Source organism: Macrobrachium nipponense, chromosome 1 (assembly GCF_015104395.2).
Source record: "Macrobrachium nipponense isolate FS-2020 chromosome 1, ASM1510439v2, whole genome shotgun sequence".
NCBI lineage: Eukaryota > Metazoa > Arthropoda > Malacostraca > Decapoda > Palaemonidae > Macrobrachium > Macrobrachium nipponense.
Genome location: NC_087200.1, coordinates 147526182 through 147548504, shown reverse-complemented (window position 1 = coordinate 147548504; position 22323 = coordinate 147526182). Strand labels below are relative to the sequence as shown.

Genomic DNA, 22323 nt, shown 5'->3' with positions numbered 1-22323 from the left:
TAATATTTTTTTTTGTACAGCAACATTGTACTGTATCCACAAATTACGTACTGTATTTTTTCAAAATATTAAATATTCCTGAGAGCGAGAGGAGAAATGAGAGGATGAATGAGAGAGAGGAGAGAGCAGAGAGAGGAGACGATGAGGAGAGAGAGAGAGAGAGAGAGAGAGAGAGAGAGAGAGAGAGAGAGAGAGAGAGAGAGCTAGCTGTTAGGTAGTTACATTGATAGATATCCACTTGCAAAAGTTGAATAATAATTGTATCGAGAATGATGATAATTTTAATTAAATTTCTTTTTCTGTAATCATATTGCATGTAGCCTATTATCGTATAACAATACGTATATGAACAGAGCGATGATGCGCCATTTGCATTCTAGTTTTGTTCAGTCTTAAATAATCAGCTGATAGTGTGTTACCGATTTCATCACTCTTTAGTTGCCGTATGGAACTTGTTTTCGTAAATTATCGAAGCTGGGTTTAACAAAGCTGATTCCATATCATGTTTTCATACAGACATTGCCTAAAAGGGAAACCATTGTTTTGTTTAAGCATCATTATCACCATTCTCAAACAACCGCTAATAAAAGAATGAACAATAATTATTGTACACAATTATCGTTCGTAAGACTGAACTGTTATAAACAGTTACAAACATCTTTGTGTGCTGCCTCACTTGATGCTTGCTGCATTAAAAAAGAAAAAAAAAAAAAAAAAATAAAGGGAAAATGTGAAAATACGGCAAATTTTTAATCAATTTGCAGTTTTCATAGCTAACAAACCTTCAGTCTTAACAATAGGATAACTTCCAAGCGCCAGCTGGTAACCGGTTAAAACAATAAAAAATTGTAAAGCAAGGAATCTGTGAGATCTGGCAACTCCTGCGCGTATGAGGTGATAGCTGGTCAGAGACCACACACCGAACCTCGCGACATATCAATCTTTTCCTTAACCGCCTTGGAGAGTAGACACTAATGCTTTTGCTCTCCTTCCAAACCAATTGTTTTGTGCCTGTGTTTCTTTCCTTTTCAGCGTGTTGTATGTGATTGTTTCTGTTTATTATGGATTCCTCCAAGTCTTCACAGCCTCGTCAACACGTGCCCAGGCATTCTGGGACTTCAGTGCAAAAGATTTCTAACATCTATGACTACAGCAGAGCAAATCATTGTACTATAACTAATCCCTGCCCGGAATGTCGTTCCTGGCCTAAGTCACAGCGGAGTGTTTTATAAGAAGAGGGAACAAGGCAGTTTCGACTCTTCCTTCTTGGGAAGGGTTTTCTTCTTCTCAACTGGATGATTCATCTTCCCCCCTCTCCTGCAATCGCTCTCCTTGTGGTTAGTTCAAGTGTTCCCATGTCACCTTCCTTTACTTCCACTGATTCATCGATGCAAATATCGGGAGTACTACATGATGATGTTATGTTTAATGTAGACACCTCTCCCTCGGGTTCTAATAATCTTCCCGAGAGGGAGGAGGTTACATCATTTAATTCCTTAGTTCAGGTTCGGAGTCATCCAAGATGGCGGCTGTGTTGGGCGTCGCTTGGGCTACAGGGTTCACCTTCCTTGGATGGGCTGTTGTTGCATTTCTTGGAGGCAAGTACCCACCCACCGGCCCTATTGCAGTCCTTCCTCCCCCAGGACTCCTCTACTGGCTCTCGTGTGCTGTCATCTTATGGAGCTTCCTTGTCTTTGCCAATGCTCACTGGGTCGTGCCTTATTCCTCCGCAAGAGAGGCCATCGACTAGCGCTGGTCTTAGATATCGTGATATCGCTCCCAGCATCCTCTCAGCCTATGACATCAGATGCAGTGGCCACTCATCCTCCCGTCACTATGACGTCATCTCTTCCCGATATGACGTCATTGTCCTCTCTCGCGCAGCCATCTGAGGCATTGTTTCAAGCAGTTTTCAAGAGGCTGGACTGTTTTGGAAGAGAGGTTTTTTGCCTTCTCTACGAAGAAGAGTTGTAAATGTAAGGTCTCATCTCCACCACCTGCTATTAAGAGACCTCATACAAAGGAGAGTTTCACTCCTTCTCCTGCTTCTTCTCCATCACAGCCTCACCATCGTGTCAGATGGAGGATGAAGGACTTTGTGGCTTCATCTTCTGCGGGAAAAAGGAGTGCATCGCCTCCTGCCTCTCATGACCGTGTCTCTCCCATGCATGTCCATCTTCGTGCAAGTGAGAGGAGTGCTTCCCCTTCTGCCCCAAAAGGTCGTGTTTCTCCCTCACACGTTTGTGTTTGAGAGGTTGGCTGTGAAGCTTGAGGAAGGAAGACATCCTCTTCTTCAATACATGGCCGTGTCTCTCCTGTAAATGCGAGTAATGCATCGTCGTCTTCTCTTCACAGCCGTGTCTCTCCATCTCATGGACGTGTTCGTGACAGTATGAGTGTTGAGAGTAACGAGTGTTTCTTCACCTTCTGTGCGCTGAAGTGTCCCATCCTTGCACGTATGTGGTGACTATTTCGGAGGTGCTACCCCCTCTTCATCTGTTTCTCGTTGGCGTACGGACGATAAGGCGCCGATTAAAAGGTCAAAGGGTACAGATACGGAGGTGGTTCAAGCTGAGTCTAAAGGATTCTTCGCTCAACAAGACTTCGGTTGACAGTCGGGAACGTGAGGCTTCCCTGACCCACAGACGTGTTTCTCGTTTTCCTGGATGAGACTTTAATCTTAAGAGTCAATCTCCTTCAGGTAGCTCTCTTTGGCGACATTCATTGTCATATGTGATTCCTCCCGTGAATGCGTAGGGGTTTTGCCTGACGTGCGTGTACGTGATCGTTTCCGCAATAGTGTACATGGTTTGAGCCGGGACCGTGTATAAGTGTTGTTGTGTGATGATGTCCAGAATGCTAAGCTTCCTAGGGATCACCAGTGTTGTTAAAAAAGGAGGAGGATACTGCCAAGCCTTCTTCTTTGTGTTGTCGGTCACCATTGCTGGAGCAGGAGGAGGGAGGGAGACAAGAATTTATATCCTCCTTCGCGGAGGTTATTGATCTGATTCCTGAGTTCAACAATCTTGAGTGTAGGATGCAGGTTTGGTCTTCTATCACCGCAACACGTATAGAGGCCTTACTGGGTGCCAGACAAGATTCTAGAACTTCTTTTGAACTTCCCGTCGGATCACACTCAGTCCATCTTTGGTTTTCGACCGAGATGGCTCTCTACTTTCCAATAGATTGTCCAAGTTTCTTCCTCCTCTTATTATGTGGCATAGAAAGCACTGCTCCACTAATGTAGTTCATTTGATGTCTCGCCACCTTAACCCGGATGTGATCCATCTTAAGCCTGGTCTAACACTGTAGCAGGTTAAGTCAGAAGGTCCTTCCTTGTCATTACAAGAGGTCTTAGCTATGGATACTATGGCTGCTTCCATCTTCCAGACAGTCTCATGGCTGGACTTGTGGTCCACTGCGATAGCCAAATTGCTTCGCATAGGTCTGAAGGAGGTACAGTGGTCCCCCGTATTCACGGGGGATGTGTACCAGACCCCCCCCCGGAACGTTTAGAATCCACAAATAGTTAGAACTTCTATTAAAACTCTGAAAATGGCCTATTTTGGTAGGAAAAACTCAAGAAAAACCCACTAAAATTTTTTATACCTTTTTTTTTTAAAGTTTAATCACAAAAAGTGCATTTTATGATGAAACTGATAAAAAACCAGGAATTTCTGGATATTTCTCATAGAAAAATACCGTGAACAGGCAAATTTCCCACGAATAATGGGTAGATTGGTCCAGAAAGAAATCCGCGAATCAGGAGAACACGAATATGGGGGGCCCACTGTATAGTGAGTTCTTCCCCACTCCATAGACATTAGTGCAAACTTGTGGGCCAACATCTCCTGGCCAGGAGAGAAGCAGCACTGTCCAAGGTGGCAAGTTCAGTGGACTGAGTCTTTGTCAGCTCTCAGGAATGGAGATCTTCTTGATTTGCAGTTTCTGTTTCCGAGGACTGAATACTGAATTAGAGAATACAATTGACGGGCAGATACTAAAGACAGGTTAGTTCATCAAGCAGTATCTAAGTCGGAGGCACGTTCAAAACACCCTCCTCCTCAGCGACAGACGAGATCTTCGCCTGTTAAATCTTCTAAGAGTTTTGCTTCTGCAAGTCTCCCAATCTCCCTCAAAGGCCAAGTCTAACTAGCAGCAACGTCCCTTTCAATCACGCCCCCACAAGCCTGGAGGGGATCTAGAGGAAGGAGAAGAGGTGGTGGTCAATAGAGAGGGTGCCTGTCCCTCTCCGTTGCCATGAGTAGGGGGATGCCTGGCAGGCCAGTGGGCCAAGTGGCAAAGATATGGGGAGGAGAAATGGGTAGTAGATATTCTGTGGGTGGGAAACCTACTACTATTTAACTTCCCTCCCCCCCAATCTCAGACAGGCCCCTTCTCAGTTGGAAATATGCTCGCAACTCCCCGAGGTTCTTAGCTCTTCGGGAGGAAGTGTTGAAAATGCTGAACAAGGGTGCGATAGAAGAAGTAAAGCGTCCTTCACTGGGGTTCCATAGTTGGATTTTTATAGTACCAAAAGCGACAAGCGACTAGAGACTGGTACTCGACCTTTCCACCTTGAATCATTTTGTCAGGAAGACAAGGTTTAAGATGGAGACACCTCGAACAGTGTTGGCAGCAATAAGAGACAATGACTTCTTCTTGTCAATAGACTCGAAGAATGCTTACTTTCTGATTCCAATACAACCATTGTCCAAAAAGTTTCTTCGCTTCACTCTGGGAGAGCAGATCTTTCAGTTCAAGGTCCTGTGATTCGAGTTGACTGTGTCCCCTTAAGCGTCCACAAGGGTCTTTGCCCTTGTCTAAACATGGGCTCATGCTCAAGGGATTTGCCTGTTAAGGTACCTTGACGACTGGCTGGTGTTAGCAAGCTCCAAGAAGAAACTGCTACAGGACAGAGATTGTCTTCTTCAGTTTTGTCGGGAGCTAGGCATATTAGTAAACCTAGAGAAGTCGAATCTGGTTCCCAGCCAGAAAGCTCTTTATCAAGTTATAGTTATAGATACAGTAGCGTCGAGTTTTCCATCACACCAGAGGTTAGAGAAGTTGCAAGTTCCTATCACAACCAGAACAGCCGGCTCACCAGTGGCAGGTCCTTCTGGGGATAGCAGGTCCCTCATGGTCGTCTCCATCTTTGCTCTCACAATGGACACAAAGACTTCTGGTCCCAAGTGGGAGATTCCCCTCTACAGAGTACCCCTCTGTCTGAAGAGGTGAAGCATGACCTTTGTTGGTGGTTGGACGAACAGAATCTCTTGGTGGGAATTCCTCTACGTTCTCCCCCTCCAGACTTCCTTCTGTTTTCAAATATCTCCATCTTGGGTTGGGGAGCTCATCTGGGAGACCTCCTTATGTCAGGGGTTTGGAGTGCGGAAGACAAACTGCTACGCATCAACATTTTGGAGCTGAAAGCATCTTTTCTGAGTTTGAGAGAGTTTTGGGAGAAGGTAGAGTCATTCAGTGGTTCTGATGTCTGACTACACTACGGTGGTCGTCTATGTGAACAAATGGGGGATATGGTGTCTCATCACCTCCATTCGTTGACAGTTGAGTTACACCAGTGGGTGATTGACAAATCAGTGGGGCTCTCTGCCAGGTACATTCCAGGCAAGAGCAATGTGGTCGCTGACAGGCTGAGTCATCAGAACCAAATCCTGGGCACAGAGTGGTCTCTGTATCAGGTTGTGGCAGAAAGGCTCCTTCAGGTTTGGGGAGGCCTATGCTACACCTCTTCGACACTCACTTCAACAGAAAGCTTTTAGTTTACTGTTCAGTAGTCCTAGATCCTTATGCTATGGCAGAGGACACCTTCCAACACCCTTGGGACAACCTCGAGGTGTATGCCTTTCCTCCCTTTGGTGGCTCCTCTGTGGCCTCAAGCAGAGTGGTTCCCGGACCTTCTGTCTCTTCTGTCAGAGGTGCCAAGAAAGATTTTCAGTGGCGGCAACTTCTTTGCCAGCCTCATGTGGAAAGGTTTCACCAGTTGGTAGAATCCCTGTGGAAAGGTTTCACCAGTTGATAGAATCCCTGTCTCTTCACGGATGGAGACTATCAAGTATCTCCTTTGAGCAAGAGGTTTTTCTCAGGGGACAGCTGGACGTATGTCCAGTTACCTAAGAAAGTCCTCCTCATCAGTTTACCAGGAGAATGTCATAAAATAATTTTTAAAAATGCTATGAGTTGTACCAAAGACGATTTTTATGATATCCACAACGAAGCCAAAGTCGACTCACCAGAGTCAGACTGGAATCCCTATGATGGTTGCACAAGTGATCAATCTTGTGATATGTAAGTGAAAATTTTAATGAAAAATTAATATTGTTACCTAAATGTTATTACTACCATAATTACACTACCATTGAAATTTCTAAAACGTTAAAGAAAGACAAAGGTTGCTGTGAGCGCAACTGTAACTCGATGTTTACATTTTCTCAGCTGGGATCGCATAGATAAAAGTTTGTTTCGTTGATTTAGAATTATCCGAAAAATGCATTTACAGACTTAACATGGTTATATTTTATTAATTGGAGAGCTAATTATAACTCATTTTGTTAAGAAAACTTCAGATTTTTGTTATAAGTTGTCTTTTTGTGTTTTAAATGTGTATGAAAAATGTATTGCAGGGTATTTTTTTTTATTTTTGTATATAAATATCATAGTGGCAGTACACACGTCCATTTGAAGTCTTTGTAACAGCCCTGCACATGATGAAGCGAATAGGTTGTTCAGTCGCACCCAAATAACAAAATTTTAATTTATATCATCGAATCACGTTTTCATGGCAAATTATGTTTAAAATTGTTGTATAAACTCGCATATACATTAGTTTTTGTAACAATGCAATTTGTTTGTTTTTTCCATGGGATATAAGTACAGAATATAACTGCGCAACTCAGTCGATTTTTTTGCTTTGTTACAAGAGCAAAAAATTGAGTTACGGCCGTATGAGCTCGAGATTGCCATTGCAAAGTAAATGGCCTGGGCCGCGGAGAACAATTTTAAAACTCACGCGCCACCAACTCAGTAGACTCGCCATCATCCTCCTGTTCTCCCATTGGTTCCTGATGCTAGTTACCGCCGTAAGATCCTGCTCTGCTATTGGTCAGCATCTATTCCATCATGCATCTACATAAGGGAGTTCCTCAACAATTTCGTTTTGGCAGTGTTATCGTACACACGTGGAATTCGTTCGTTCACGTAAATTTCTTCGTTAACGTAAATTTGTGTTCGTGATTTCGCTTTCGTTGTAATGTTGCCGAAGTTTACGGAAAGAAGAGGATGCTTTCTATGGAAACGAAGACAGAGATAATTAAGAAGTATGAGGCTGGCATGCGGTTGAGTGTGATCGTTGAGGAATTAAAAAATCAGGAAAAAAAAAATCAGGAAAAAAAATTAATTAATTAATTTCAAGTTTTTTGTAAAGTTAAGTGTTAATGTTTTCTCCCATTTGTTAATGTGTTTCGCAAAGTTTAGTGTTAATGTTTTCTGTCATTATTTAATGTGTTTCATAACGTTAAGTGTTCATGTTTTCTGCCGTTTGTCCTCCTCCCCTGTCGCCACTTTCGGACATCGCCTCACTCGAAAGGTAAGGTTCCACATTTTACTGCATACGTACATACAATATTTCTTGTAACCCTGTACACTAATACACTTTATTTACAGGTACAGTAACGGTTAGGTTAGGTATTGAATGGTCCAAATTGTTGTATTTCATTGTTAATTGGTCAATTTAGCTTTATTATAAATTTCATAAGGTTACGATGGCTGCTTCGGAACGGATTAATTTCGTAACCTGAGATACTACTGTACTATAATGTACTGTACAGTAAATTCTATAGTACTATACTGCATAAATATAATTTTACTTATTGCGCCATTGCAGGATTACGGCACCCTTTGACTGGTCTAGGGCGAAGTTAACTGGTCTAGTACTCCAAAAGAAGGTGTGCAGTGCCCTTAGATTTTAAAATCCCCTAGCATCGAAAATTGCTCAGCATCGGCGGCCAGGAACAGAACCCCTGCCGCTAACCAAGGGCCACCTGTACCTGATAAACAAACTCTGGTTCTTTCTTTATCTTATTTTTATTTATGTACCGGTATCTCATTTTTCTTGGGGATACTTAATAGAACCAATTTATGCATTGTAATGAGGCAAAGGATTAACCCCTCCATTACCAGACCTTTCATAATCTAAATAAATGAGTCTGTTAACTGTTTCTAGCCAATATATAATCTAAAACTCAGAATAAAAGTATATATTAGTGAATTTGAGTAAGCACTACGTAGCTAAATTGTTAACAGTTTTCTAATGGTAGCCATAATATAAGCCCAACTGTACCCAGGTAATAAAAGGATTAAATACTTAATAGTTAAACTTGATATTATTTCTCAAAATAACTTATGCCTTTGAAGTTGTTTATATAACCCTATTATATGACCTTTCAACTTTTGAACCTTTAATATACAATAACCAGAGAACAAGAATGATTTTAGTAAAAATATATATGTGCTTAAATAACAGTGCTATGGAGAGAACAGGTATCAGTGCATCCCTAGTTAGATCTACATCTATTCAGGCTGGGAATGCAGACAATCTGTCTTGTTTTACCTCAGGTTTCGAAACTAGTAAAGCCTTCTATCTACTCTAGCATGAGATGAGTATTGCCAGGTAACTATTACCATTATAGAAATAAATACCTATTCATGATATAGTAAACCTTGCCATGGGTCTTCTCACTTGCATACAAGGTGGCAATCCGTAACAAATGTCGTCTTGCAACCACCGGGACAATTCCATATCCTGCTGGTCATTATTGAATTTGTTGAAGTCTAGACACATATTAGTGACTTACTGCCTACCTGGTGGATGGGGGGAGACTCACGAAATCATGTTTACATCCCAAATGGGTTTTGGATCCTTTTCCATGATTTTCTCAGTTCTGGCATCGGCGACTTCATTTTACTCTATGAATATCAAAATTATCAAACTTAGGTACTAAACAATACTTGCAAAAATTAGGTAGGGTTATAAAATATACACTTGCCAACTTTCAACTTTATCTGATGCTTTGATAAAAAGGTGTCCCTGAAAACAATGTTTCATTGGCTCTGAATTCCTTAGTAAGTATGATTAACATACAACAATACAAAAGTGAATACTTCATAACTGTTGATTGCATTTATAATTTGGTACTTTTCTGCAATACAAATTTATATACAGTGGTACCTCGGCTCACGAACAGTCCTGTTCATGAAGAATCGGGTTACGAACCAGATGTTTGAAAATTTTTTGTTCCAGTTCGCGAACCATGCTTCAAGGCACGAACACACAAACACCTCCAGAAAGGGTTCATTGGAAGCACAGAACACTTTTGAAAATATTTTTTGACTGCTTATAAAGGAACATTGTATTACTTGTTGTGTAAACACTACAGCCAGAAACAGCTGATTTGCTATGAACAACCAAATCCAATAACAACAGTGGTTTGCTTGCATTTCAACCATCATATGATAGTACAAAATTACCGTAGTTATGTTACAAATGACATCAAGTAGAACAAGACTGATATATTATTATATTACTATATCTTTATTCCTTATGGAGAAAAGACCTGCAAGGGCATATACTGCTAAACTTAAGCTGTAAGTTGTAGCTGAAGCTGAGGAAAGACTTCATCAGCTAACGACTATTATCGTGCACCGGCAACATGGACGAAACTCCCGCAACTTTGGCAAAAGATGACTTTGAAATGATATTCAAGCGTTTTAGGATGATAGTTTAAGGAATATTTGGTGCCGGATGATAGTTTATGGTACATTTGGTGTTTGAACTATTAATATATGCACTTGTGAATTTTTAGAGGAATCAACTCATCGCAGATTTAAGCTCATCGTGGGTGGGTTGTGGTCCCTAACCCCTGCAAAAACTGAGAGTCAACATAATTCTATCAGTTCACATACATCACTATCACTCTCTCCAAAATAGATGATACGTGAACCAGTGAATGCGAGCACTGAGCTACCAAAATAACTCATCCTGAGAAAGCGTCAATTCAAACCAGAGAGACAGTAGAGGTGGCGAAAGGCACAGACCTTTGTCCTGAGACAACATGGCCCCATGTCTGCAGAGATCAACAGACCTAAGGCAGTCCAGAAGGCAGGATATGGACAGACGTCAAGGCTCTGACACCTCCTCTCTTGTTGGGGAAACCAGAAAAGGTCGAGCACTGGGGGAGGGGGGGAATATCTGCCCAAATATATGCAGCCTAATTTCTAACCATAATAAAAGAATAATTCTCAATTACCTATTATTTTTGTGCTGAACCACATAGAGGGCAAAAGAAGGTATAGCAGATGGAATGAGAGAGGAATTAATCTAGGCTACCATGTAAACTAATGGAGGAGTAGAACAACATCAGAAGACAAAAGAAAAGACTGAGTAGGGTTACGGTGTGCCCTAATGAATTGTCTACATAATCTATCAGCCTCTAGCATCTTCCGATACTTCATAAATTTTCATCCTCTCATCAGATCACTCATCTTCACATCATAAACATCACCAAAACATTCAGTTTCCACAAAAACTTTCCTATACTACAGCCTAATGCTTTTATCTCTTTGCCTGTTAGGTGTGGGGGGGGGGGGGGGGGGGGGGTGCACAATACCATAAAGGCAGTCCCCAGTTATCAGCAGACTCTGTTAATGGTGATCCAGTTTTCTGGCAAATTGGTGACTGATGGTGCCATAATGGGCCAAGTTTCAGTTATCGGCGCCATATGGTGCTCATAATAAAGTTATAACACCATAACATACCTAACGGGCGGGATCAACCGGTTATCAGCACCATTAACAGAAACTTGGCACCATAAGCACCATAAATTGCCATTTCAGTTAATCCTGGCTTTCACTTATCAGCATCCCGGTGATAACCTGGGACTGCCTGTACAGGAGAAATTGGTTAGAAATCATAAAAAAATTATTACTAATGCAGATTCATAGTGTCTGCAAAAGTACACTGCATGAAGAATTCAGACGAATGTGAACACTCCAGCATCACCTAGTCGGAAACAGGTGATTACAGAGGAAGTCCTAGCACATTAGCTAAGCGTTTTGCTTAATTTTGATTGCTGATCACACCTAATGGCACAAAGATACAAGCTTTAACAGTAGGTAAAGAATCATTCCAAATAATCTTAATTTTACTTCTTTTTTATTAAAGATCAAGAAGTATTTTGATTTAATGGGTTTTTATTTCCCAGCATGCCTAATTACCGAGACCCATCAAAATTTGTGTGCATTGTATTTGCCGAGACCAGAAGGTCTAAAATGCAATAATAAATTTTTCGTGTTAAAAGTTGTTAACTAAAAATATTAATGGCAGTAATTTACAGAGCAAGGAAAGCTTGATGGGGCAATATTTCCATAACTGCAAAATCATCAACTAACATGCCAGGCATTTTATAAGAACTTACTATAACGCACAGCAGTTACAGTAAAGATAAAGTACAACATTAAAGCAATTGGTTTGGTAATTTAATTTTGCACTTCCCATTCCAATACTAAAACACTAGCTTTTCTGCTACACTTGTTAATGACATACATAGGAAAGCACAGGAACTCAAACTACAAGTAATTCAATGAAACATACCTAGTAGGGCGCTCCCACTGAGTAGTTCGAGCATTATGGTTTACATAGTATGTTCGGCCATTTGCGTCCTGTCGTTCTTCCCAACCATCCGGAAGTGGACTCTGGCCATCATTAGGCACTAACACTGGCTGCTGAATAATATACTTGTTAATGTGATACAGAACTTTCCTAACAAGAATTACTTTTCTTTAAAATAGATGACAAACTTTTTAGCAGTTTCATTTTTACAAAAATAACTCCAGCATAAGGTCACCCTTTATGAAGTTTGCCTTACCTGTGCAGGAGCTTCTTCATGCCCTGTGCTGTTGTCAATACTGACAACCTCCCAACCAGCTTCCTCAGGAGTCTGTTCACCTGATGCTCCACTACCAGTTGAGCCTCCCTCTTCAGTTATGTACGCTAAATATAGTTGCAGGTGGCCCTTAACACGAGATCGAGAGCTGAAACGGAAAGCCCTAATTCAAGATAAAAGTCAAAAAGATCTTGAAAGACAGGAAAAGTTACATAAAAACTTCCTAATCCCATTACAAAGTGGACATAAAAACTTCCTAATCCCATTACAAAGTGGACATAAAAACCTGAGCAACAGGTCCTTCAAGCATCCTCTTTGTTGAAACAAAACCAAATTAAAACCAGTTGCTCCAAAAGGTGTATCCACTACTACTTTTGTTCCACCAAGGAATTGAATTTTCCTGGAAAACCTTTTGATTTACATAAAAAATCCTCTGCAATTTTTAACATTTTGTTTATATGATACCCATATGTCCCATTATAAATTATCACTGACTATTTATATACACCAGCTTACATCATCTTTACACTTTCAACTCTCCATGTGATTGTTCCCAATGGATTCTAAAAAATTCAATAAGGATAACTTTTATGATTATAATTATCTACTAATTACTTAAGAGCTTGAATGCATGCTTTATGTTAGAAATAGATCATTCTGAGTACTAAATGCTGTGGTGTCTTTTTTTTATCACACCTTTGCCAGTTACCAATCAACAGATGCTTAAACTGATGCAAGAATTTGGCAGGGTTTCAAAACAAGGACACAGAATCATTAAAAGTTATTATTCCTACATGAACAGATTATGCCAACACCAGTTTTGTACAATGGCCACATATTCAAGCCAGTACATAAAGGATTACAGAGGCACCAGGAAAAACTCAAAATTATGCGCTTCTGCTACAAGTTTCATTAAACTATCCACTAAATCAGCAACCCCAATGGACTTCAGCAACAAGTTTCATTAAACTATCCATGAAGTCAGCATCTCAACTCTATACCAAGAGCCTTCAATTTTTAAATTACGTTAATTTCAGATACGTATAGAACATGGTCATTATAATGCCATTTATTTACTAAAAAACCTAGCAATATCAGATATGCTTGTCTGATAAGCTACACAGAGAAAAATTCATACTGTCAAGAGAAAGATTTCTCACCTTCGAGGTTCTAGACGATAGTGTTTATGTGGGGGTTGTCTTCCCTCTACTTCTCGTGGTAAATTGATTAGAGGCACCTGCACGAGACCTAAGAAATCATCCCTTGTCAAACGATTCTCATCAAACACTTCCAAGACAAGCTTGTGATCTGAAGGTTTAACCTGAAATTGAAAAATAATCTATATTTTCTAGGAGCAATTACAATAGTCAGAAGAACTTGAATGACAGTATAACAACACTTATACAGTACTCCCCCACTGTTAAGCAGAAATGCAAAAAACCCTTCTAAAAATGCTTATAACTGGGTTATAATAACTGCCAAATACCCAGTGGCCCTTAAAGCAAAATGCTTATAACTGTCTATTTTAACATTTCACTGCTTAACTTGATAGTTAAAACAGAAATTATCATACTAAAACAATTTAATATAATTTCAAATATAAAATACACCCCAAAACATCATCCCAAAGTAACCTTACACTACTACTACTACTACTACTGTTACCAAGTAGGCTATATACATCCTCAACAGTTCATTGCCAAACTTGACAGTTCAAATAAAAATATACATCAAAATATCATCCCAGAACACCCACCCAGAAATTATGTACAAGCCATTATTCTTAATTATCCTCTACCATTCAGACGCACGTTGAATTTCTCATCTAGCTGGGCATTGTTCTAATTCTTCTTTAAGTTGAAAGCAAATCCCTCAGGTAAGCCATGCCAATTTCAAAGTGTGACACAGTGCTCTCATTAAGCTACATTGAAATTATAAAAATCTTGCCTGACATTAGACAATTTCTTTGGCGCTACAGCTCCTGTGATGACATAAAAAATGATATTGTTAAACTACAATAAAGTTTTGTACATACTTACCTGGCAGAATATATACATAGCTATAGTCTCCGACGTTCCCCGACAGAATTTCAAATCTCGCGGCACACGCGACAGGTAGTCAGGTAGGTCAGGTGGTCTACCTTAACCCGCCGCTGGGTGGCGGATGTACGAACCACTCCCGTAAGCTTGTCAGATTTTTCTCTTCCACCTGTCTCCTGAGGGGAGGGTGGCTGGGTGGGCCATTAATCGTATATATCTGCCAGGTAAGTATGTACAAAACTTTATTGTAGTTTAACAAGATCATTTTTGTACATGAACTTCCCTGACATATATACATAGCTGATTGGCACCCTTGGTGGAGGGTAAGAGACAGCTCAATAATACAGGTAAGACGGGAAAACAAAACAACTAATGTTGTAGGATATAAAAAACCTTGGTTCTCACCTTTTCAGGATGAAGACTTCATAGATACTATCTTCTGAGTCTGCATTGCCTGGAGAGCTACAGCTAGGACGTGACCTGATGCTGAAAAAAGACTCTCGGATCTACCACTGGGATATGTGATCCCCTATTGTGGTAGAATCCAAGTCGGATGCTGTTAGAGGGACCTTGTCCGCTTACCTAAACTAGATCCTTACCACTACCTCTGCAAGGAGCCAAAACCCACCAGACCACCTAACCAAAATACAAAGGGTTAATATTACGACAAAAAAGAGGTGCCTCCTGCAACCTCTTTCAGACAACCAAAAAACAACAATATAAAAGATAGGGTAAACATATAAAAAATTACACAGGATAAGTTTCAGCTCCCTGCCCCAGCACCGAATCCGCCGATACGAAAGGACCCAAGGCGAAGCATTTATCATATGTGATTTTTACATCACGTAGGTAGTGGTTTGCGAAAACCGATTGGCATCTCCAAAAAGTCGCCTCCATCAAGTTCCGCACAGACATATTTTTTCTGAATGCAAGCGAAGTTGCGATGGCTCTCACCTCGTGAGCTTCACTTTCAGTAGTCTAAAATGGTCTTCCTTACAGGCAACATGTGCCTCTGTAATAAGGCTTCTCAGAAAAAAGGAAAGAGCATTCTTCGACATGGGCCGAGTGGGGTCCTTTACGGAGCACCAAAGTACATCTTGATTAGCCTTAAGTTGTTTCTTCCTCTTAAGGAAATACTTCATAATTCTCATAGGGCAAAGAGTTCTTTCAGGCTCTTCCCCTACTAGAAAAGATAAACTACGAACTTCAAAGCTCCTGGGCCAAGGGCGTGATGGGTTTCATTCTTTGCAAGGAAAAACTTGGAAGAAACGAACACACCATAGAATCTTCCTTAAACCCTACCTTGCCCTCAATAGCTTGGAGCTCACTCACTCTTTTAGCTGTAGCTAGGGACCAAAAGGAAGATAGGCCTTCTTCTCAAGTCCTTGAAAGAGGCTAAGCCAGGAGGTTCGAATCTAGACGATCCAAGGAATTGTAGGACTACGTCTAGATTCCAGTTCGGTACTACATGAGGACGCTTAATGGTTTCAAATGATCTAATAAGATCATGCAGGTCCTTATCATCGGATATATTTAAGCCTCTATGCCGAAATACCGCCGCCAACATACTGCGGTATCCCTTAATAGTTGACACAACCAGATGACATTCTCTTTGAGGAAAATAAGGAAATCCGCAATTTGGGTCACAGAGGTACTGGAAGAGGAAATGTTCTTCCACTCTTGCACCAACGTCTGAAGACATCCCACTTTGACTGGTATACACGCAAGGTGGAAGGTCTCCTCGCTCTGCGATTGCTTTAGCAGCTGCTGCTGAAAAGCCTTTCGCTCTGACCAAACTTTGGACAGTCTGAAACCAGTCAGACTGAGAGCGAGGAGATTTTTGTGGTACCTGTCGAAGTGGGGTTGTCTGAGTAGATCGCTCCTTAGCGGAGCGATCTTGGGAGGTCCACCAACCATTCCAGTACCTCTGTGAACCATTCTTGGGCGGCCAAAAGGGAGCGATTAAGGTCATTCTCGTTGAATCGGACTCTACGAACTTCTTGATAGTTAGCCCCAGGATCTTGAAGGAAACGCGTAGACGTCGAGTCCGTTCCAGTCTAGAAGAAGAGCATCTATGCTACTGCCTCTGGATCCGATATCGGGAGAGCAGTAAGGATCCAGCCTCTTGTTCTTGACGTGGCAAAGAGGTCTAGTGTGGCCTGCCCCATATTCCACAGGCTCTGGCATACCTCCAGATGAAGAGTCCACGCTGTGGGAAGGACCTGATCTTTCCTGCTGAGGAGATCTGCTCTTACATTTCCTTCTCCCGCACAACCTGGTGAGAAGCTTGATTCCTCTTTCTTCTGCCCACAGAAGAAGGTCTCTTCCTCGCCCTGTCTCGTACAGGGAAGGGAGAAGGAATGAGTTCCCCCCCTGTTGTTTCCATGATGTATGCCAGAGGCTGGCTAGTGTTGTCCGCGTTGACCTGCACTACCGATCTTCTTTGACTTTGGGCTCGAAAGCCTTCAGAGCCAACCACACAGCCATCAACTCCTTTCTGTTGATGTGCCAGGCTACCTGGTCCCCCACCCAGGTACCTGACACTTCGTTGGTTCCCAGAGTTGCACCCCACCCATGTCCGACGCGTCGGAGAACAACACCAGGTTGGGGGTCTTGTGATTGAAGAGACAGTCCCTTCGCAAAGAGGTGGGATCTGTCCACCATAAGAGATGTTTCTTGATGTCCTGGGATAAACGGGACAGGGAGAACGTCAAATCCTGAGAACGACGACTCCAATTCGATGAAGAAAGAATTGGAGCGGTCTCAGGTGCAACCTTCCTAGGGAAACGAATTGCTCCAGAGAGGAGAGTGTCATCCCAGCCAGACGCATCCACTCCCTCCCCACTGTGGCATACTTCTTTCCCTAAGAAGGTTGTTACTCTCTCGAATCCTCGGGCTATCCTTTCCTGCGAGGGAAAAGCCCGAAAACCTCAGAGAGTTCATCTGTATCCGAGATACACACACTCTTGCTGGGGAATTAGTGATGACTTCTTGAAATTGACGAGAAGTCCCAAAGCCTTCGTCAATTCTAAGGTTACTTGTAAGTCCTTCAAACAACGATCTTCTGAATGGCCCTTATTAGCCAATCGTCGAGGTACATGGATATCCTCACCCCTTTCAAACAAATGAACCATTGAGCCACATTCCTCCCCAAAATCCCCAGTAGAAACACTTTGAGGGTGGGGGCCGTTGCGAGGAGGCCGAAACACAGAGGCCCTGAACTGAAAAATTTTCCCCCCCATCATGAATCTTTTTGAGAAACTTCCTCGAGGAAGGATGGATCGGTACGTGGAAGTAAGCGTCCTGTAAATCCAAGGAAACCATCCAGTCCCTGGACGAAGTGCTGCCAGCACTGATGAAGGCGTTTCCATCGTGAACTTCTTCTTTCTACGAAGAAGTTCAGGGCGCTACATCCAACACCGGTCTCCATCCCCTGAGGACTTCGGAACTAGGAAAAGGCGGTTGTAGAAGCCCGATGAATGATGGTCTGTCACTAGTTCGATAGCCCCCTTCTCCAGCATCTGATCTACTGCTAGATGGAGAGCTTGATTCATGATGGGGTCTCTGTACCTGGCCGTCAGTTCCCTTGGATGGTCGTCAAGGGAGGTCTTTCGACGAAAGGGATGAGGTAACCTCTCCTCAAAATAGAAAGGGTCCAAGGATCCGCCCCTTTTTGGGCCCAGACTTCTGCAAACTCTAAGAGTCTGGCGCCCACCGTTGTTTGAAGGACTTGCAAGTTATTTGGGGGCTTTAACAGACTTGGCGAAAGTCTTACCCCTTCTGAAGGTCTACGACCTCTAAAACGTAGAGGTTCTTGATGACGATGCCCCTCGAAAGGGTTCTCGAACACTTGCTTTTTTGCCTTCTTAGCCTTGGTAGGGAAGGAAGGGCGAGGTTTTCTTGCCGACTGTGCCAAAAGGTCCTGGGTGGCTTTGGCCGAAAGTGACCTCGAAATGTCCTGCACTCGATGTTTCGGGAAAACAAAATGGAGTAGACAGAGGAGCAAACAGCAAAGAAGACCTCTGAGCATGGGAGACCGACTTCGTTAAGAAGGAACAATAAACCGATCTCTTCTTCACGATCCCGGCCCCATAAAGGGAGGCGATTTCACTCGCTCCGTCTCTTACTGACTTGTCCATACAAGACAAAACACACATAAGATCATCTGGTGAAATTGACTCTGGCACTTCAATTTCTTGGCTAGGACTCCCAACGACCAATCAAGGAAGTTAAATACTTCTAGCACTCTAAACATACCTTTGAGCAAATGATCCAATTCATTCATTGCCCAAGTCGTCTTAGCAGAGTTAAGGGCAGTTCTCCTTGTCGAATCTACCAGCGCCGAAAAAATCCGAATCAGCCGAAGACGGTTAGACCCAATCCTAAGGGCTCTCCTGTTTCGTACCAGAAACCAGCGCGTCCTGATAACTTCGAAGGAGGAAAAGCGAACATCGTTTTCCCCGCTTCTTCTTTGGAAGCCATCCAGGAACCAAAACTCCTCAGTGCCTTCTTCATAGAAAGAGTTTGGCTTCATCCTCACACAAGAAGAACTCTTCGCTGTCTTCGCCGTTGAAAAAAGTGAGTGAGGAGAAGGAGAGCCGTAGGCGTAAGGGAATCCCCAAAAACTTGTAAAAGTAGCTCTGTAAGCTTCTTGTAAGAAGAGACAGCAGCAGAAGTGTTCGGTTCCTCATCCGAACCTTCCAGGACGTCTTGTCGAGCAGCGCGGGAAGATCCTTAGGTGACGAAGGGATCCTAGCGGGACAGAGTTGAGCGAGAGGTTGGAGAACGCCCTCTCTTAGAAGAGTTCACATCCACGTGGAGAACGATGAGAAGATCTGGGAAGTCTACGATGAGACTCCCTCTTCGAGGTATACGGAATCTCAGCACGAAGGAGAGGTAGGGCTCCTACTCCGAGAATCCTCGGAAACATTCCGCCGGGCGCTTTACGAGGAGCGAGGCGCCTACTATACTCTATGCACCTATCCTGAGGCGAGCGGCTGCCAGGAGAAGAGCGCCTATCGAGAGCAGAGCGCTTGCGCGGCTCTCCATACCTGTCCAGTTGCGTACGATCAACGAAGTTCGACTGGAAGGCGAAATGCGCCTACTAGGAGAAGGCTGCTTGCGAGACTCTTGACTGTCTAACAAGAGGGTAACATTCAGGAGAAGGGCGCTTCAACACTAACGAGCGCTACTTTGGAGAAGGGCGCTTCCGGGATTCCTGGTGCCTACAAGAGACAAACAGTCAGGAGAAGTGCGCCCTAGAAGCGGGAGAGCGCCTACACGGAGAAGGGGCGCTTGAAAGACTCTTGTTGTCTGCCCTTAGGAGAATAATCAGGAGTATGACGCCTTAAAAGAGACGAGCGCCTACTAGGAGAGCTATGTGCAGTAGGCTCTTGGCGCCTACCTTGTGGGGAGCGGCTAACAGAAGGCCGTCTATCATGCACACGACTCCTATCAGACTCTAGATGCCTGTCAGGAGAGAAGTCACGATCCGATACAGAGAGGAGAGTGACATCTGGAAGAAGAACGCCCTACTTGTATAAGGGCGCCTTCTATAAAATCTTGGAGGGCTGCTGAGGAGAAGTCTCACGCGAGGGAGTTGAAGAAATCGCGTGATGAGCAGGTGCAGTGCGCTTAGGAAGCGGGAATCCAATCTGGAGAAAAAACTTCTTTCTCCATAGAGCGTCCTACCCGAGTTTGGCGCCTTGAAATTGAAAGAGAGCCAGGCGAGCGAGGGCGCTCACGCGAGCGAGGGCGCTCCCGCGAGCGAGGGGGCGGGCGTCACGCGAGCCCCCACCTTCATACGAAACTCCACATATGAAGGAGACGATCCTCTGAAGAGCGGCGCCTAGATCTCTTGATCGGAAGAGAAACGTCCTTCTTCCTACGTGATCTAAACTGCTAGAGAGAGTCTGCTAGCGCCGTGATCTGAGCTTGAAGTCCGCGAGTACTCTCGTAGGAGAATCTTCTATTTCTTCCTCGAAGCAGGCGCCTGACGCAGGAGCGCGAGAAGAAGAACGATCATAGGATTTCTTGGGTTTCTTCGCCTCCACCGACGATTCTTCGGGGAAAACCTCCGGACTAGAAGCCAAAGGACTGCATGGAGCCTTCCAAGCCCTCTTCAACGGGCGCGACGCATCCGGGGAGTTCCAACCTCTCTTCGGAGAGGGGAGACGACGAAGAGGAGAAGCATTGGCGTAGGAGCTCCTTCTTGAGCGATCCGAGGCAGCCTGGGAGCGTACTTCAGGATCTGCCGAGGGGACGCCTGACCGGTGGGGGCTCTCCCTAGCCCTCCTGCGGCTTTCGACTTCCTACTCCACTGGAACTGGGAGTCTGGAAGAGGTCTAGGCCTAGAGGCACTAAGGAGCCGGTCAGACGCACCCTCCACAACACTGGGGACACTGCACTGATCACTAACACTCTCCTTACCTTCCAACTGACGAATCTTCTGATCCACAGAACGATTCTTGGCTTTCAGAGCTGCCGCCTCCGAAGGCGAATCTTCGGCTTCGGTGCGGGGAGCCGGGGCTGCAACTTGGGAAGAAGGTTCTAATTCTACGTTAGTACTATTAGGATCCACATCCAACTAACTCATTCTAGATCTGCTAGAACTTCTAGAGGAAGCCTTACGCACTCTATCACGTTCCAACTTCCTAACATAAGAAGAGAGAGCCTTATATTCTTCTTCATTCAATCCCTTACATTCACTACAAGGGTTAGCAAAAGCACATTCAGTTCCCCCTGCATTTCATGCAAAACCGTGGTGGGGGTCTACCGAAGCTTTCGGCAACCTCACCTTACATCCTTCATTCACGCAAAAACCCTCAAACAAAACCGAAGTTTTAACTACCGATTCTAGATCAGACATCGTTAAAGAAAAACAAACCCAAAATCAAACGGTCCACAATCAGCGTATGCCAAGCCAAACAAAGTGAATACGTCACCAAAAGAAGTCCAAATTAACTCCAGGCAAGCGAGAATCGAAAAACTATCGAGCAGGAACGACAACAGTGTTATCGTTGCCGCGACAGAGAAAAATCTGACAAGCTTACGGGAGTGGTTCGTACATCCGCCACAGCGGCGGCGGGGGTAAGGTAGACCACCTGACCTACCTGCTCGCAGCCTGTGCCGCGAGATTTGAAATTCTGTCGGGAACGTCGGAGACTATAGCTATGTATATATCTGTCAGGGAAGTTCATGTACAAAAATAATAAACTATACTTACTCTGAATATAAATTCTTCATCCCATCTTGGATTTAGAGTCTGAAACAAATGGAAAGTGAAAATTACATTTTTATTATTTAAACAGTTAGTATATATATATACTTGCCAAGTTAATTACATAGCTATAGTTTCAACTTGTACAGCAGCTTAAATTAAAACATTTATGGGTAAAGCCTCAAGTTTAGTGCAGGTGACCAGTCCTGCCCACCAATGGGAGTACCTGGAACTCAGCAAACCTCTTTCTTATTATGCATCAAGTCCACAAGAAGAGAAGAGGGAGCTACGATAATTTAATTACTTGGTAAGTATAAGTAAAACTTTATTTTAGGATAAAAATATCATTATTATATAAGTAATTTACCAAGTAATTACATAGCAGAATCCCACATCGACAGGTGGGGGGATGAATGGACATATTCTATTTCAAAACCTTAATTCATAGAATGAATTCGAAACAGAAAAGTTGCTAGCACTGAATACAATGCTAGTCATTCCTTGTTAGTTCAGAGAGCTTGCAGCAGAAAACTGCCTCTCATTGACGTTCAACTTGACTTGTAGTGGGGTGGCAGTTAAGCCATTAATGAGCACCTTTACGTAAGTGGAAACTTTGCAGCAAAGGAGCTGTCTGATGGCAGGTCAAGTATCAGTGGAGCTTTGCAGAGAAGGATGTAACTGAAGGCTAGCAGAGCATCCATCCAGATAACCCTGTCACCTTCACTGAAATAAAACCACATCCCATACACTGAGTGGTGGGTGCTCCAGGCACATTGTATACCCATGTTCCTCAAAACTTGGCACCTCACTACAAGGTAAAGATATAGTAGGAGAAACTCCTATGCTTTCTTCTGTGATCGAAAGGTATTGCAAAATTTTAACAATTAACTTCAAAAAAGTGAGAAGCAAAGATCGATTACACTTCCAGTAGGTCGACAGTAGAATAGATGTAAATGGCATATAGTGCCTGAAAGCTAATGAGGTGGAAACTCTTCTGATGCCTTTAGCTTTTCACTTAAAAGGAGGAAAATGCTCTCCTAAACCGGAGTGTCTCAGAAAATATAGTACATTAGCATAAAGGACAAGCTGTTCTAATCAGAGGACA

At 43.2% G+C, this 22323-nt stretch overlaps 1 protein-coding gene across 1 annotated transcript in view; it reads right to left on the bottom strand.

The window, feature by feature from the left end:
- Positions 1-22323, bottom strand: part of LOC135219734 (E3 ubiquitin-protein ligase Nedd-4-like) — a 284620-nt gene that overhangs the window by 199524 nt on the left and 62773 nt on the right. The window contains 4 exon segments of the mRNA XM_064256741.1: positions 11669-11796; positions 11943-12108; positions 13121-13281; positions 21225-21263. Of these exon segments, the coding sequence (XP_064112811.1) occupies positions 11669-11796; positions 11943-12108; positions 13121-13281; positions 21225-21263 (494 nt within the window).